Raw genomic sequence first — 16,220 nt, 5'->3', positions numbered from 1 at the left:
ATTATAATAAACCTTCCCTCCAAATTCTTCAATAAAAGTAGCTTTTCAAGTGTGTGGCTGGCTTTGTGGTGGGGAGGGCCTCGTGAGAACACCCGGCCCTTTCTGCGCCCCCTCTGTACACCCACCGTGGTGGTGGGTGTCAGGGTGAACACTTCCGGGTGGGTCACCAGGAGCCTGGCGAGTCTGGCTGCTGTCCTGTCCTTCCAGCAGGCCACGCCTGGGAGAAGTGGGGTATCCTGGCTGCCACTTCTGAGCCCAGCCCTTCACCTGGTCTTCCCCCGCCAAGGCCGTGGGGGTTTTGGGATGGGGGCCGCACAGTGCAGGAGACCCAAGCCCAGGCAGAACAGGGGTGCCCAGGGCTGTCCCCCAGGGCCATGAAGGGGCCCTGAGGAGTATCTTGTGCAGGTCCAAGGGTGTTGGAGGCACAGCTAGAGGAAGGGCCGTGGGGGCCTGTGGAAACCAGGGCCCCCAGAGTGCTGGGATGGCTGGCTGCAGGCACTGCAGCACCCAGGCTGCAGGATGTGCTGTTGGCGCCACCTGGTGGTTGCCTGGAAGAACGCCCTCCACCAGGTGCTGCCCGGGCCCCAGGCCCAGATGTGGAAGGCTTGCAGGCAGGCCAGAGGCTGCCTGCCCTTCCCCAAGTGGGGTGAGTGCCCCTGCCCAGCTCTCCGAGGGTCCTTGGGCACCATCAGCCTGAGTTAGGACTCCCACAGCTCGGAAAGTCGCTTTGTGCACTCCACCATGCTTGCCGCAAGGAATCCCAGCCTGCGCACGTGGCGGGGGTCCATGCGGCAGGCCTGGGCTGGCCCTGAGGCCCATCACGAGCAGGCAGCACCGGGGAGGGAGGCCCATTTGGCCTTCCTGGCTGCCCAGATGGACCCGGCCATCCCGGGAGGCAGGTCCCCAGGGGTGGGCTGGGAGGGGCTGGCCTGGCCCACAAAGGCAAGCGTGCAGGGCAGGCCCCACACCCTGTCCTAGCAGAGGAGAGCTCAGATGGATGTAGCTCTAGAGCTTGACCTCCCCATTCAGGCAAGGCTGTGAGCAGCTGGGACAGGGGTGAGGCCTGGCCCGCCCTCTCTGGGATGCCGCCCCCCCCTCCCACTGACCACTCACCCAGGGTCTATTCCATTCTTCTGCTAACTGGGGGTTCTGAGATGGGAACTCAGGGCTACAGGTACTTGCTAAGTAGGCAGTCTACCACCCGAGCTACGCACACCTCCATTTTACTTGTCTCCTGTGTCGCTGATATAACGGGTGTGTACCACCTAGCACTCTCCTTGCTAATGTTAATATTCCACCCCATGTTCACAGCTATATTTTTTGCCAGTCTGGTGCTTGAACTTCTCGGCATTCAATGCTAATACTCTACCACTTGAGCCACAGCACCACTGCTGGCTGTTTTTTTTTCTTTTTGTGTATGTGGTACTAAGGAAAGGAATGCAGAGCTTCATGCATGTTAGGAAAACACTCTACCACTAGGCCATGCTCCCAGCACATTTTTGTTAATATTATTTATCCCTTGGCAGACAATTGAGTCGTTTCTCCTTTTGGTTACTGCCAAGAGCTGCTATAAACACTGGTACAGTATCAAAGTGCAGAGGCTAATTTTTCTTTTGTATGTGCTGGTCTTGGGACTTGAACTCAGGGCCTGGGTGCTCTCTCAGCTTTCATACACAAGGCTACCACTCTACCATTTGATACGTAGCTACACTTCTGGCTTTTTTGGTGCCTAATTGTTGCTAAGAAAGTTTCCTGCCCAGGCTGGCTTCAAACCACAGTCCTCCGATCTCAGCCTGCCACGTGACTAGAATTAGAAGCCAATGGCACCCGGCTTTGGGTGACAGGAAGGCAAGATCTACAATGCCTCTTGTATACCCTGGAAGTGACACGTGCCCACCCCAGGGCAGTAGTGCTGCTGACCCGCACAGGCGTGCATGAGGGCTCCCATGCCCACGCCCTTGCCCGCTTTGCTTGGGCGGCAGCTTTGCTGGGGTGTCCGCTGGTATTCGATCTACGTTTCCCTAGACTGTGGTGTGGAGTGGCTTCTTGGCTGCTCACCAGCCACGTGTGGCTTCCTGAGCTGAGAAAGGTCCACTCGGTCTTCTCCCTGTTTCTGAACTGGCCTGCGTACCGCCACAGGGCAGTGTGTGTAGTTTCAGAGCGGGTGGACTTGGGTGCAGACTCGCTTCAGTCTGCTTCCGTTTTCCTGTGGCCTGAAGGGCTGTCTGGCATTTATGATTCTTTCTGGGCCTCCCTTTCCCTTCCATCGCCTGCAGTGCCTGCCTGGTCCGCATTCCGCGTGCCTGGGCTCATGAACCCTGGTCGACAGGCATGCTTCATGGGCTCACCCTGGCCCAACTGGGAGGCCAGTGGCTGTGGAGCAGCCCCAAGCTTTTCTTTTTTTAAAAAATGAATTCGGGGGCCGGGAGTTTGGCCTAGTGGTTAAAGTGCTTGCCTAGCATGCACGACGACCCGGGTTCGATTCCTCGGTACCACATACATAGAAAAAAGCTAGAAGTGGTGCTGAGGCTCAAGTGGCAGAGCTCTAGCCTTGAGAAAGTCCAAGGACAGTGCTCAGGCCCTGAGCTCAAGCCTAGGACTGGCAAAAAAAATAAATAAAAAAATAAAAATAAATAAAAAATGAATTCGTGGGGCAGGGAGTTTGGCCTGGTGGTAGTGTTTGCTTAGCATGTACAAAGACCTGGGTTCGATTCCTCGGTACCACATACTAGAAAAAGCTGGAAGTGGTGCTGTAGTTCAAGTGGTAGAGCTCTAGCCTTGAGAAAGCCCAAGGACAGTGCCTAGACCCAGAGTTCAAGTCCCATGACTGACAAGAAAAAAAAAGAAAAAAAAGCTGGGTACAGTGGCTCACACCTGTAATCCTAGCTATTCAGGAGGCTGAGATCTGAGGATTGTGGTTCAAAGCCAGCCCGAGCAGTAAAGAACGTGAGACTGTTATTTCCAATTAATCACTGAAAAATGGAATGTGATGCTTTCTGTGGCTCCAGGGATAGGGTGGTAGACTTCAGCAGAAGAGCTCAGAGACAGCACCCAGGCCCAGAGTTCAAGTCCCACAACCAATCAAAAAAAAAATTGAAAGAAAGAAAAAAAAAGGGGGGGGGCCAGGAGTTTGGCCTAGTGGTAGGATGTTCACCTAGCATGCACAAAGACCCAGGTTCAATTCTTTGGGACCACATACATAGAAAAGCCAGAAGTGGTGCTATGACTCAAGTGGTAGAGCGCTAGTTTTGAGAAAACCCAAGGACAGTGCTTAGGCCCTCAACCCAAGCCCAGGACTGGCAAAAATAAAGAAAACCTGAATTCCTGCAGCCACTAATTCCCAAGGTGAATGGGGGTGGCAGCAGGGCCCAGCTGCCCTTATTACCACAACAGCTAACACCAGCCCTTGGCTGCTGGGCCAGGGTGAGGGGAGACAGGGAGGGAAAGGTTCCTAGAGCATGCACGGTGCACACTGAAAGAGACGGAGTAACGCCTGGACCAAACTTCTTCAATTGTGAGCTTTCATGGCCTTCATGGCTCTTTCTAGGTGTCTTGAAAACTAAATTCCAAAGGAGGCGCCACAGCATGCCCGCTTTAGCCACTGCTCTGTGGCCTGTCTCTTTCCCAGTTGCCTTTCTTCTCTGGCAGCTTTGAAGGAATCTGACTGTGAAGTCTTCACGTCTTCTCGTTTCTGCCTGGTCTGTTGAGCCACTTCCTCCTCTGGCACGGCCTGCCCTCTCCTGTTCACCGGCCCCTTTGGCACCCCCTTTGTGCTGGGCTGGGCCAGCCCTCACCCTGTCTGTGCCCTCCCTTCAGAGCAGTTCTAATGCTGTGTGCCCAGGCTCGCTGACCTTTCCCTCTGCCGTGTTTTAATCTTACCCAGTGCATTCTCCGTCTGAGACACTGTATTACCCCTAAAAGCTTCGGTTCCTGTCTTTGTGGGGGTGTGTTGGCCCTGCGTTTGAACTCTGGGCTGTCCCTGGGCTTTCCTCCCCCTGGCTGGTACACTACCACTGAAGCTCTGCATACCACTACTTGCGGCATTTTGCTGGTCACCTGAGTCTTAAGGAGGTGTCTGGGCTGGCCTCGCCACTTGACCCTCAGATCCTAGCCGGGATTATAGGTGTGAGCCACCGACACCGGGTAGTTCTTGTCTATCCTTGGTATGCACCGTGTCCCCCATCTTTTTTGCGCATAAAGAATGAACTTTTGGGCAGGGATGAGACAGGGAAGCTGGGGGCACGAGGGAAGGAGTGGCTGTCCACGAAGGGTGCTAACTCACCACCCGACAGCACCCCTCTCTCCAATACCTTAACACCAAAATTGTGTTAAAAAATGTCCTTGTCTCCTTACTCAACCACCTGGTCACTTCCATGCCTGTTTCTACTGCTGCCCACAGTAGGGCATGTCTTCCCATTTCTTTAGGTCTGTTTTGGCAGCACTGGGGTTTGAACTCGGGGCCCTGGCTTGCCAGGCAAGCACATGACACTTGGGATGCACCTCCAGCCCTCCCTGTTTTCTTAATGGAGACTTGTATCTATGCCTGGGTTGGCCTGGGCCACGGGCTTTCCATGTGTGCTTCCCACCACAGCTGAGATGACAGGCTCGAGCCACTACCCCAGCTTTTTACTGGTGGATAGGGAGTGTGATGAACATTGTGCTTGACTGGTCTCAAACCATGATTCTGTGGAGTCCCACCCGAGCACCTGGCTGGCTGCAGGCTGCTGTGCTCTGACCACCAGACATCGTAAGTCCTGTCTTGTTGGGGTTTCCTGGGATGCTGTGTCTACCTTTACCCAGTGTGGCTGAGTAGCAGGAAGGAGCAGGTCCCCGGCTGGGGCTCCCTGGCCTCACCACAAGTCAGCGCCAGCTCCCCTGTGCACGCGTGGGCCGTGGGCAGATGCCCCTCAGGACTTCCCGTCTCCCTGCACCACTCACTCTTGGAATGACAGGAGCCCACGGGTGCAAACATGAAGGTTTACTCACTTCTGTCACCAGAGCTACAAAATATCACACATCAAAGCCACCTCGCCCTCTTCAGCAGGCACCCAGTGCCATCTGGTGGAGCTGCTTTCCCAGCTGCCTCAGACATCGAACATGGCGCAGCCCGTGCACAGGGCCTTCTCGCAAACGTCGCTGGAGCTGCTGCACCGGGGAAGAGGGGAAAGCTGCGTTAGGTCTGACAGCGCCCCCGGGGTCCACTCGAGTCCCAACCCCAGGAGACAGGCTCGTGCTAGTGCTGTCTCCACACCTGGACTCCAGCTCGCCCTGCTGGGCAAGCGGGTACCACCAGGGAAGGGGAGGTTGCTCTGGAGAAGAGTGGGAGCACATGCACGAGGGCGCAGAGCCAAGGGCTGCCCACCATGGCTGCCAAGGGGCCGGGGGTGGGGGGTAGGAGGGGCACCAGTTCTGCCTGCACTTGGACTTCAGACCTAGAGGCCCAGCACACAAGGCCAGTCCCGCTGTAGAAGCCATCTATGTGTTCTTGTTTGGCGGGGGTCCAGCCCAGTCTCCACAGAACTCGCCCCAGATGCTGCCCACACATCTCTGGGCTTCAGTGGGTCAAGTCCTGACCCCTGGGCCATCAGGGCCTACAAGAAGCCGGCCACAAGGACACTGAGAGGACAGGGCTGGCAGCGGAAGCCGTGTCCAGTCCCAGCTGTGGCCACACTGCCGCAGATGAGTTGCAGATGACACAGCAAGGCATAAAGTGGCAGCCAGCAGCAGGGGAGCAGGTGGCACAGGACCACTGGTGGGGAGGCCTTGAGCAACCAGGCCTCAGAAAACCCAAGCCATGCCAGAGGATCGGGTGTTTTCCATCGCTGTCCTGTTACGTGGCACTGGGCTGGCTGGGCCGCAGGGAAGGGGCAGAGGCTGCAGGGGCAGGCGGGAGGCCCTGGCTGCGGTCACCTCACGCTCTCACTGGTGAGTGGGTACAGGACTGTAGAGGATGCCACACTGGCTGGGACTGATGCAACCCACAGGCCTATGCCCAGTAGTGGTGCTACCACGCACCCGGCCACAGGGACGGAGACCATTCCCCAGGGCTCTCCCGGCCTCCTCAAGGGAAAGGCTTTGTCATGGGATCTGCAGTTCTGGACTGCTGGGCCCGAGCTCGCTCAGTTCCATGGTGCTGGTTCCGTGTGAGTCTTGGAGTCTTCCTTACCCCTAGACAGCGCAGGCAGGCTTTGCACTGTCCCCACTGCCAGCCGAGCAGGGGCGGGGGGAGGGCGGGCAGCAGCGGGTGCACAGGCCACTTTGTGTCCACTCAGCAGCAGTGCAGGGCACCCAGAGGGGCATTGGCACTGTCTAGTGCAGCAGCTGCTCAAGGCAGCAAGAGGCCACAGAGCTGGTGGTTTGTGACACGTGGGCTTCTTTAGGAAAGGTCACTAGGACTCGCCGCCTCAAATCCTAACCTGCTGCTGGTGGCTAGCTCATGCCATGGTGCCCACCGAGCCCCCCCCAGCCCCAGGAGAAGGCGGCGTGAGTTCAGCAACACCAGGGCACTTACTCGGCGAGGCCACACAGCGCGCAGGCCACAGCGCCACATCCCCAGCAGGTGCGCACACACTGCTGGCACACGGCCCGCTCACACTGGCTGCACACGGCCTTCCCGTCCACAGCTCTCACGCACGAGGAGCAGGCGGTGGGCGCTGTCCCGGACAAGTCTGCAAGGAGGGCACAGGCGGTCAGCCCGGGAGGAGGGCCAGAAAAGCCGGGGCCTCAAGATCTCCGAGTCTCTCCTGCTGCAAGGGGGCCAGACCCCGGCACGGACCCCAGGACCTTCAACAATGACCAGCCCAGCTCAGCAACACATCCCACTGCACCAGAGGCCCAGGGACACGGGCCCTGGTGTCACCACACCAGACTGTGCGTCCCCATGCATCCCTGTCACACGCATGACCAAGCTGTGCGTCCCTGCCTGGTCCCTGCTTCACTGGTTGTCCCTGGCAGCCACTCACCAGTGTCGGTGGCCTGGGCACCACTCCTGAGCAGTCGGCCATCAGGTCCAATCAGCATCTGCCCTCTTGTAGCCCGAGGGGGCCCCGTGGGGCCGGGCTGTGGAGACTCTGGCAGGTGGACGATGGCACAGCCTTCGTTCCACATGTGGCCCCTGGAGGCCTGGGCCCCGCGGAAAAGGAGCTGCTTGGTCTTCTCTGGGGAAAAAGGCCATTGCCAAGGTTACGCTGCAGGCACAGCAAAGACAGCAGCATGCCTGGAGCCAGGGCTTCCTCTGCCTCGGGCCCCAAATGCTCTTTTGGACCTCCTGTCCCCAGCTCAGCTGCCACCTCCTCCAGGAGCCTCTGGGCCTGCAGCCCTGTTGGGGCCTAGCCTCCATCTCTGAGGCCTGATTCTGGCTCAGCTGCAATTAAAGGGCTTTGTCCAGGCATTTGGTCTTTTGCATACCTCTCTTAAGGCTGTGTACGTGACTCGATTGAACCCCCCGCAGTTTCGCGGGTCTCGCAGCAGCTCAAGTCTCGCGCGCTTTCCTGCACCTGTCCTGCCCACTACCTGAAAGCCCACCCAGACCCTTAGTGGTAGCACAGGGGCCCTCTTCCTATTGGCTAGCTTCCCGGTGCCCACCTTCTCCTACCCTAACAGTATGTAACTAATTGTCTGACGCAATAAAGAAGGAGAGATCAGCAGAGATCAGCAGAGAGATCTGATGCGCTTCCATGGTTAACACTGCTTCTGACTCAGCGTGGTTTTTTCTTCCCCGGTGATTGGGGGAGGGCTGGGTCTTCGACACTTACCATCTCGCTCGGCTCCCGGGGGACTACAGGCTGGCCCTGTGTGTCCCTCCCCGTTCCTGTGTTGCTGCCCCAGAGAGGAGCAACAGCTGGTGCCCCGTGTGAGGAAACTGCCGCCCGTGTGAGGGCTCCACGTGCTCGAGAAACTCACCGCCGACGAGCTAATCGGACTGCGGGTAAGTGTACTCCCATCAAATATGGGAAAGAACCTTTCTAAGAATGACCCTTCCCTCGACTCTCTTAAGCTCTTCCTTAAAAGTCGAGGGTTAGAGATTTTAGTTGCACAGACATGTAAAGTTTGGGATACTTTAGTTAAAATCGCCCTGTGGCTGCCAACTAGCAACTTGGTAGACTGGAATACTTGGGACAAAATTGAGCATCTAATCAGAAAAGCCCAGATTAATCAAGGGGAGATTCCTCCACGAGGCGTTTCTAGTTTTTCTCCTCAACTTTCCAACCAGAGGGCTGAGTCCCCTGAGGACACAGTTAACAAAGAGAGGCCAGATGCCTCCCTTACTCCCTGCGGAGATGCTAATCTCTCATTGTCTACTGAAAGGCCAAGTTCCTCTCAGGGAGATGAGAAGGAGCCACCCTTTACCCCTCCCCCATCAAACCCAGGCCATGAGCCCTCAGTAGTCTCACAGGAGGGTCCGGGCCTAGTGGGCTGCTCAGTTCGTTTCCCAACCCCCACAGCGCCAGGGTTCCATTCACCCTCAGTAGTCTCACAGGAGGGTCTGGGCCTGCCAGGGCTCCATTCACCAGATAGGCTTCTGCACGGTGCTTCTGAGGTCTACAAGATATTGCAGCCTTTGAATGGAAGTGTGTCAGAAAGGCCGGAGAGCATGACCCCATCAGACAGTGTCACTAGTGAGGCACCATTTGAACCTGGCCCTGAGTCCTGCCAGCTATTCCTGGTTAATATTGACCCGGGCGGTAACCGCCCTGCAACCGGGTATCCCTGGGAGCCTGGCGACCTTAAGGAACTCAAAAAAGCTGTCTTAGAAGTTGGCCCTAATGCTCCTTTGATGGAAGCCATCCTCCAAGGCCTTGCTAATCAACCATGTACTGCAGCCGATTGGATGGCTCTAGCCAAAGCAGGTCTTCCAGGCCCGCTTTTCATTAAGTGGTGTGCCCTGTATAAAGAAGAATGCCACCAACAGGCAGAGAGGAACCAACACGTGCAACCTGTAGTCCCCATTACTTTGGGGATGCTTGCAGGGACCTCTGATCAGTACTCAACGGGGATCCAGCAGGCCACCATCCCCCCTCCCTATCAGGATCAGATTACAGCTTTGGGCCTAGCGGCCTGGAGAAAACTGGAGGAGGGTCCCTCTGAGTCTCCTATAGCAGGAATTAACCAAAGACCAAGAGAGGACCTGTCTACTTTTGTTGATAGAGTTGAGAAAAGCATAAAAAGGAAGTCTCTAAGCCCTTGGAACTCCCCAGTATTTGTGATTAAAAAGCCTAATGGCAAGTGGAGACTACTCCAAGATTTGAGAAAAATAAATGAGAGGATGGAACTTTTTGGGACCCCCCAAAGGGGGATGCCCTGGATACCTGCCATTCTTAATGACCAATATCTCATAGTCATAGACATCAAAGACTGTTTTTTCTCTATTCCTCTCCACCCGGAAGATACTGAGAAGTTTGCCTTCTCCCTTCCTTCATTAAATTATAAGGGCCCTGATTTACGTTTTGAATGGACAGTTCTACCTCAAGGTATGGCCAATAGTCCTCCTATATGTCAGGACTATATGTCTAGAGTCTTATCCCCTCCTAACGAGGAGACAGGCTCACTTTTCTATGTATATATGGATGATATCATTATAGGAAGCCCGGACACTCAGCATTTAGATTGTCTTTTTAATAAATGTCTCCAACTGTTAAAAGTTAATGGCTTCCAAATTGCCCCAGAAAAAATCCAAAAGGTACCCCCCTTTAAAATCCTGGGATCTGTCCTAACACTGGATGTTGTGTCTCCTTTAAAACCCCAATTATCTATCCAAAATACTTACACCTTGCCCCAACTTCAAAAACTTCTTGGTGAAATTAATTGGAGACCATGGATCCCCATAACCACTGCAACCCTCACACCTCTTTTTGATCTCTTAAAGGCTCTTGATCTGACCTCCATAGTAACATTGTCAGCTGATCATAAAGAGGTTCTAAATAAAATTCAATTAGCTATCAATGAAGCAGCCTTAAAGAGGTATGATCCTGCTATGCCCCTAACGCTCTATGTCCTATCAGGACAGACTCTCTTTACTGCCCTTTTAGGCCAGGAAGGGGAACCTCTTCACTGGATTCACCTGTCAGTTGGAGGAACACCTAGAGTTTACTCCATGACTGACCAGATGGCAGATTGCATTGTCAAAGGACGAGACTTATCCACTCGTCTTTTTGGGAGTGAACCCCACTCTCTTATTGTCCCTTTTAGGATTAATGATTTCTCTTGGCTACAAAGAAATAATGCTAGACTTGCAATAGCCATGGAAGGCTTTCCAGGTAAAGTGGATTGTCATTATGGTCCCCATAAATGGATGCGCTCCTTTAGTCAGCTGGAGTGGCGACCTCCAAAACTTTTTCTAGGTGAAACTGATCCCTCCTTCCCCACCGTATTCACGGATGGAGGCAAGAAGGGGGCTTCTGTTGTTATTTTCCCCCCAGGTAAAGGCAATTCTTCTCCTGCAGTGACCCTGTCTCATGAAATACAGGGTTCAGCGCAATTTAAGGAACTTTATGCGGTGGTCTTAGCTCTATATGAGGTTACTGGTCCTCTTAACCTATTCTCAGATAGCCTGTATGTGGTCAATTTGTTACCTAACCTCATGGAAGCTCATATTAAACTTGATAGTAACCCCATCACTCCTTTGATGATTCAAGCTAGAAATTTGCTCAAACAAAGGATTGCGCCTATGTTTATTCAACATCTGAGGGGACATCAAAGCCTTCCAAGTATTTTGACCAAAGGCAATGCCCTCGCTGACCAGTTAGCCTCTAATCCTGAATGTTACACTTTACAGGAGGCTATCTCTTTCCATCGGCTCACGCATGCCAACTGGAGGGGACTACACCACCGATTTCCCCAAGTTGCTATTAAAGACCTAAAAAAGATTATTAGAACCTGCAAATCATGTCACCCTTTCTTACAGGTTCCACCGCTCCAAATGGGCGGTGTTAACCCTCGAGGTCTTAGGCCTAATAATCTGTGGCAAACGGATGTTACACATTTTCCCTTTTTTGGAAAACTTAAATACATTTTTTTAACAATAGACACCTTTTCCCATGCCTGTTGGGCTACAGCCCATTCCGGGGAGAGAGCTAAACATGCTATCAGTCATTTTCTTCAATGTTTTGCTACTCTCGGATTGCCAGACCAAATAAAAACCGATAACGGTCCATGTTTTGTAAGCAAGTCTCTTGATGACTTCTTTAAACAATGGCAAATTACCCATACTACTGGCATCCCTCATAATCCCAGAGGACAAGCAATAGTAGAAAGATATAACCATGTCCTCAAATCTCAATTAATAAAACAAAAAAGGGGGAATACACTCCCCCCCCATGATCAGCTAAAGATGGCTTTGTTTACTCTCAATATTTTAAATTTTGCCAAAGGGGAACATCTCTCACCCTTCCAGAAACATTGGACAACTTCTATTCCCTATCGAACTGTCTATGTCCGGTGGAAGGACCCCCTTAATGGGGAGTGGAGGGGCCCTGACCCCCTCATTACAGCTGGAAGAGGATTTGGTTGTGTTTTCCCCACTGATGAAACAAAGCCAATTTGGGTCCCTACAAGGGATCTTAAATATTGTCCCCAAATATGGAGGGACCCCAATAATACTGATGAACACCCAGAAGGCTCTCTGCCTCCTGAGGATATCTCTCTCTCTCTTCTTTTTCAGAATAAATGATGGACCTTACAGTGCTGATCCTGTTTCTTCTTGGAGTCAAGATACCCATCATCAACATCCTCTGGACCGGACTGCACAGATGGCTACCCTATGTCCTTCCTTGGCCCTATACTCCTCTTCTTCTTACTCTTAACTTTTGGGCCCTGTGTTATCAATAAGGTTACAATTCATTCAAAGCAGGATAGAATCCATTCAGTTGATGAACGAATCCACTCAATTGATGAACGTACAGGTGCATTACCAGAGGCTTGCTACCAATGCCAATAACTCCTATGACCAAGGAGAGCCCAATGACGAGGAAGGATCCCTTGACTCCCCTTAGATGTCTCCCTGAGAGCCAATGACGGGTAAGATCTCTGGAGCGGGGACAACCTAAGACAGGCCCGGGGGTGATCTGTACTGTGGGACAGAAGGCCGCAGAGCGCTCAATGACGGGTAAGATCCCCTGAAGGGGACGACCTAAGACAGGGGTTTTGCGCGCTTGTCCCCCCTGTTCTAATAAACAAAAAAGGGGGAATTGTTGGGGCCTAGCCTCCATCTCTGAGGCCTGATTCTGGCTCAGCTGCAATTAAAGGGCTTTGTCCAGGCATTTGGTCTTTTGCATACCTCTCTTAAGGCTGTGTACGTGACTCGATTGAACCCCCCGCAGTTTCGCGGGTCTCGCAGCAGCTCAAGTCTCGCGCGCTTTCCTGCACCTGTCCTGCCCACTACCTGAAAGCCCACCCAGACCCTTAGTGGTAGCACAGGGGCCCTCTTCCTATTGGCTAGCTTCCCGGTGCCCACCTTCTCCTACCCTAACAGTATGTAACTAATTGTCTGACGCAATAAAGAAGGAGAGATCAGCAGAGATCAGCAGAGAGATCTGATGCGCTTCCATGGTTAACACTGCTTCTGACTCAGCGTGGTTTTTTCTTCCCCGGTGATTGGGGGAGGGCTGGGTCTTCGACACTTACCATCTCGCTCGGCTCCCGGGGGACTACAGGCTGGCCCTGTGTGTCCCTCCCCGTTCCTGTGTTGCTGCCCCAGAGAGGAGCAACACAGCCCCACCTGTGTCTGACACGGGGCTCCTTCAATCAGCCTTCATTTCCAGAAACCACAGCTGGTCTCATGAGTCACACCCCTTTCCCTGCCCTGCTCTGCACTTCCCTCCTGCGGCTGGCAGCGCAAGTCTCCTCCACCAGGGCATTATGTCTCAAGTGTGGGGGGCCAAGGACACCAGAAGCGGGTAAAGGATCACAGCCACACCTATAGACCAGTAGGCACACACTTGTTCACCCAAGGGGTCACAGAGACCCATTGGAGCAGGCTCCTGCAGAGAGCCCTGTGACCTCAGACACACAGCTACCCCAGAGCCCCAGGGGAGAGGCCCTGTGACCTCAGAGATGATCCATCCCAGACAGCCTGAGGGGGGAGGCCCTGTGACCTCAGAGATGGTCTATTCAAGAGCTTAGACACACACCCATCCTGGGAGCAGAAGGACTGCTGGGCTCCAGGGGTAGTAGCTTCCAGTTGGCCTGTGAGGAGGGTCTTAGGGACCCTCTCAAAATACTTGCTCAGATGCTAGGGTGCTCTGTGATGGTGGTGGCAGGAGCAGCTGTGGAAAATTCCACGTCAGTGGCTTTTCCCAGTGGGAGCCATGGGGAGGAACGGTGAGACAAGGCTGATCTTGTCCTGATGGACTCCTGGCTCACTCAGGGTAAAGAGGCCAAGGTGTAGTATGGGCTGTGACCATGTCCTGTACTAACCAGGGAGACTCAGAGCCCAGCACGCCTCCCCTGTAAGTGCTCTAAAACAGGGGTGCTCAAGAGAAAGGATAGAGCTCGACTAACTTAATTCTTTTGATTTGGTTTTCTCCTTCTATTTTGGCAGCATTGGGGTTTGAACTTAGGGCCTAGGCAGGCCCTTTACTGCTGCAGTTACAACTCAGTCCTTTTCATTTTCAAAAGAATCTTCTGTTTATGATTCCCCCATAGCTGGGATGACAGGCCTGTACCAACCTGCTCAACACCTGTTTCGGGCTGGGGGGGGCGGGCCTCAAATCAATATCCACAGGGTGCTTGTGTCCCCCACTTTTACCAACAGGCAAAATAGTGGCTCTCTGCACCTCCCCTGGGGGTGAGTCACCCAGAGTGAGGCTCAATGCCGCCAACACTTGAACTTGCCGGCTTTGCTGGGCCTGCCACCCAGAAAGGAATCCTGCTGCCAGTGCCGTCCCCACACCCGCTGGGTTCCGGCCGGACCACCCTGCAGGACTCGCCCCTTCCCCGCCGAGGTTGGGGCCGGGGTCCGGCAGGGGTCGGGGTCGGGGTCGGGGGGTCGAGGTCGGGGCCGGGGTCGGGGTCCGGGCCGGGGTCCGGCAGGGGTCAGGCCCGGGAGCGGGTCTGGGGCGGGCCCAGGGCCGGGGCAGGGCCGGGGCGGGGAGGAGGGCGGCGCCGGGTCACGTTTCAGCTCCGCCCCGGAATGAGTCCCCGCCCAGCGGCCACGGGGAAGCCGCGGCCGCCCGCACTCACCGAAGACCTCGCGCGAGTAGCGCTCGGCGCACACGCCGCGGCTCAGTTCCTTCTGGCCCACGCGGACCTTGAGCTGCAGCGGAGCGGCGTCCGCGAACGGGCAGCCCCGCTTGGGCATGGCCGCGGGGCCGCGGGGCCGCGGGGCTGCTGGAGGCCGGCGCGCTTCGGCGACGTCACAGCCGCGCGCCAACCGCAGGGCGAGGGCAGGGCGGGGCGAGGGAGGGGCACGGCGCTCGATTGGCTGAGTGGAGGCGGGAGGCGGGGATAATACCAGGCGCGGCACGACATAGGTCTAGGTCCAAGTTGGGCGTGGGACTCCACGGCGCGGGAAATTCCTAGGGAAGGCCCGGGGCTGGGAAGTGCCGCGACGTGGGCGGGGCCCGCGCGGCGCGCGGCTCGGGATAGGTCGGCGGAGGGCGGGGCGGGGCTCCCGGGCTGCAGCTCGCGATAGGTCGGCGGAGGGAAGGGCGGGGCGGGGCTCCCGGGCCGCGGTTCGGGATAGGTAGGGCGGAGGGCGGGGCGGAGGGCGGGGCGGGGCTCCCGGGCCGCGGCTCGGGATAGGTCGGCGGAGGGAAGGGCGGGGCGGGGCTCCCGGGCCGCGGCCGGGCGGGCTGGGCTCCTCAGCAGCTGTGACCTTGGCCACCTTCTCGGCTGGCTTCTTTCCGCCTTTCCCGGTCCTGCCCCGAGGACCACGGGCGGAGGGTGCCGGACGGCCACGGGAGGCGGAGGCCCACGCGGAGCGGGCGAGGCCTCTGCTGGGCGGGGCCCCTGCCCGGCGCCTGGCTCTCCACCGAGCTGGCTCTGCTTTGCTCTCTGAGCAGACCCAGGGCTTGGCTGTTAGGGGCTCTCTCCTCCCCGGACCGCAGCCATCGTGGTTCCCGCCCGGTGACCTGGTGCCGGCCCGGCCTGAGGGGCACCAAGACGGAAAGCCGGGGCAGCGGGCTGACCGCCGAGGACCCCAAGTGGTAGAGTGCCAGCCTTGCCAGGTGAGCGAGTGAGGCCCCGGGGTCAGGCCCCAGTGTCTGCAGACACACGCATGTGCACACACACACACACGCACACCCAGGACAGGCCGCCCAGGGCAATGCCGGCCTGCACACACACACACACACACACACACACACACACACACACACCCAGGACAGGCCGCCCAAGGCAATGCCGGCCTGCACACACACGTGCACACACACACACACGCACACTGCACACACACACACACCCAGGACAGGCTGCCCAGTGCAATGCTGGCCTGCACACACACACACACACACACACACACACACCCAGGACAGGCCGCCCAGGGCAATGCCGGCCTGCACACACACATGCACACACACACACACACACACCCAGGACAGGCCGCCCAGGGCAATGCCAGCCTGCACAAACACACACACACACACACCCACACCCAGGACTGGCCGCCCAGGGCAATGCCGGCCTGCACACACACACACACACACACACACACAACCAGGACAGGCCGCCCAGGGCAATGCCTGCCTGCACACACACACACACACACACACACACACTGCACACACGCACACCCAGGACAGACCGCCCAGGGCAATGCCGGCCTGCACACACATGTGCACACACACACACTGCACACGCACTGCACACACGCACACCCAGGACAGCCCAGGGCAATGGCGGCCTGCACACACACGTGCACACACACGCACACATGCACACCCAGGACAGGCCGCCCAGGGCAATGCTGGCCTGCGCACACACACACACACACACACACACACACTGCACACACGCACATACACACACCCAGGACAGGCAGCCCTGGGCAATGCTGGCCTGTACACACATGTGCACACACACACATGTCCACACAGAAGATAGGCAGCCCAGGACAATGTGCTGACTGGGGTGCACAGGCTGGCCAGGTGGACAGAAGTGTCCGTGGGCCTCCCCTCCCCAGCGCAGTGTGCAGTCTCCCTTCCCTTGCCTGGAGATGTGTGGCCCTGCTTGCTCTTGGGCCACGGGTCTGTAGGCCTCTTTCCTGTCCTCCGGCCCTGCACACA

The 16,220-nt window shown here is 56.2% G+C and overlaps 1 protein-coding gene across 1 annotated transcript; it reads right to left on the bottom strand.

Moving 5' to 3' along the window:
- Positions 1–4,963: 4,963 nt before the first annotated feature.
- Siva1 (SIVA1 apoptosis inducing factor) lies at positions 4,964–14,344 on the bottom strand. Its single transcript, XM_090344941.1, has 4 exons — positions 14,179–14,344; positions 6,963–7,157; positions 6,512–6,668; positions 4,964–5,142 (listed from the first exon to the last, which is right to left on the bottom strand). The coding sequence occupies exons 1-4, from the start codon at positions 14,294–14,296 to the stop codon at positions 5,085–5,087; spliced, it is 528 nt and encodes a 175-aa protein (XP_090201067.1). The 5' UTR covers positions 14,297–14,344; the 3' UTR covers positions 4,964–5,084.
- Positions 14,345–16,220: the final 1,876 nt, after the last annotated feature.

The sequence above is a fragment of the Megascapheus bottae genome, chromosome 14, assembly GCF_031878675.1.
Source record: "Megascapheus bottae isolate mThoBot1 chromosome 14, mThoBot2.hap1, whole genome shotgun sequence".
NCBI classification, from domain to species: Eukaryota; Metazoa; Chordata; class Mammalia; order Rodentia; family Geomyidae; genus Megascapheus; species Megascapheus bottae.
The sequence above is the reverse complement of the archived record's forward strand: the minus strand, read 5'-3'. Positions and strand labels throughout refer to the sequence as shown.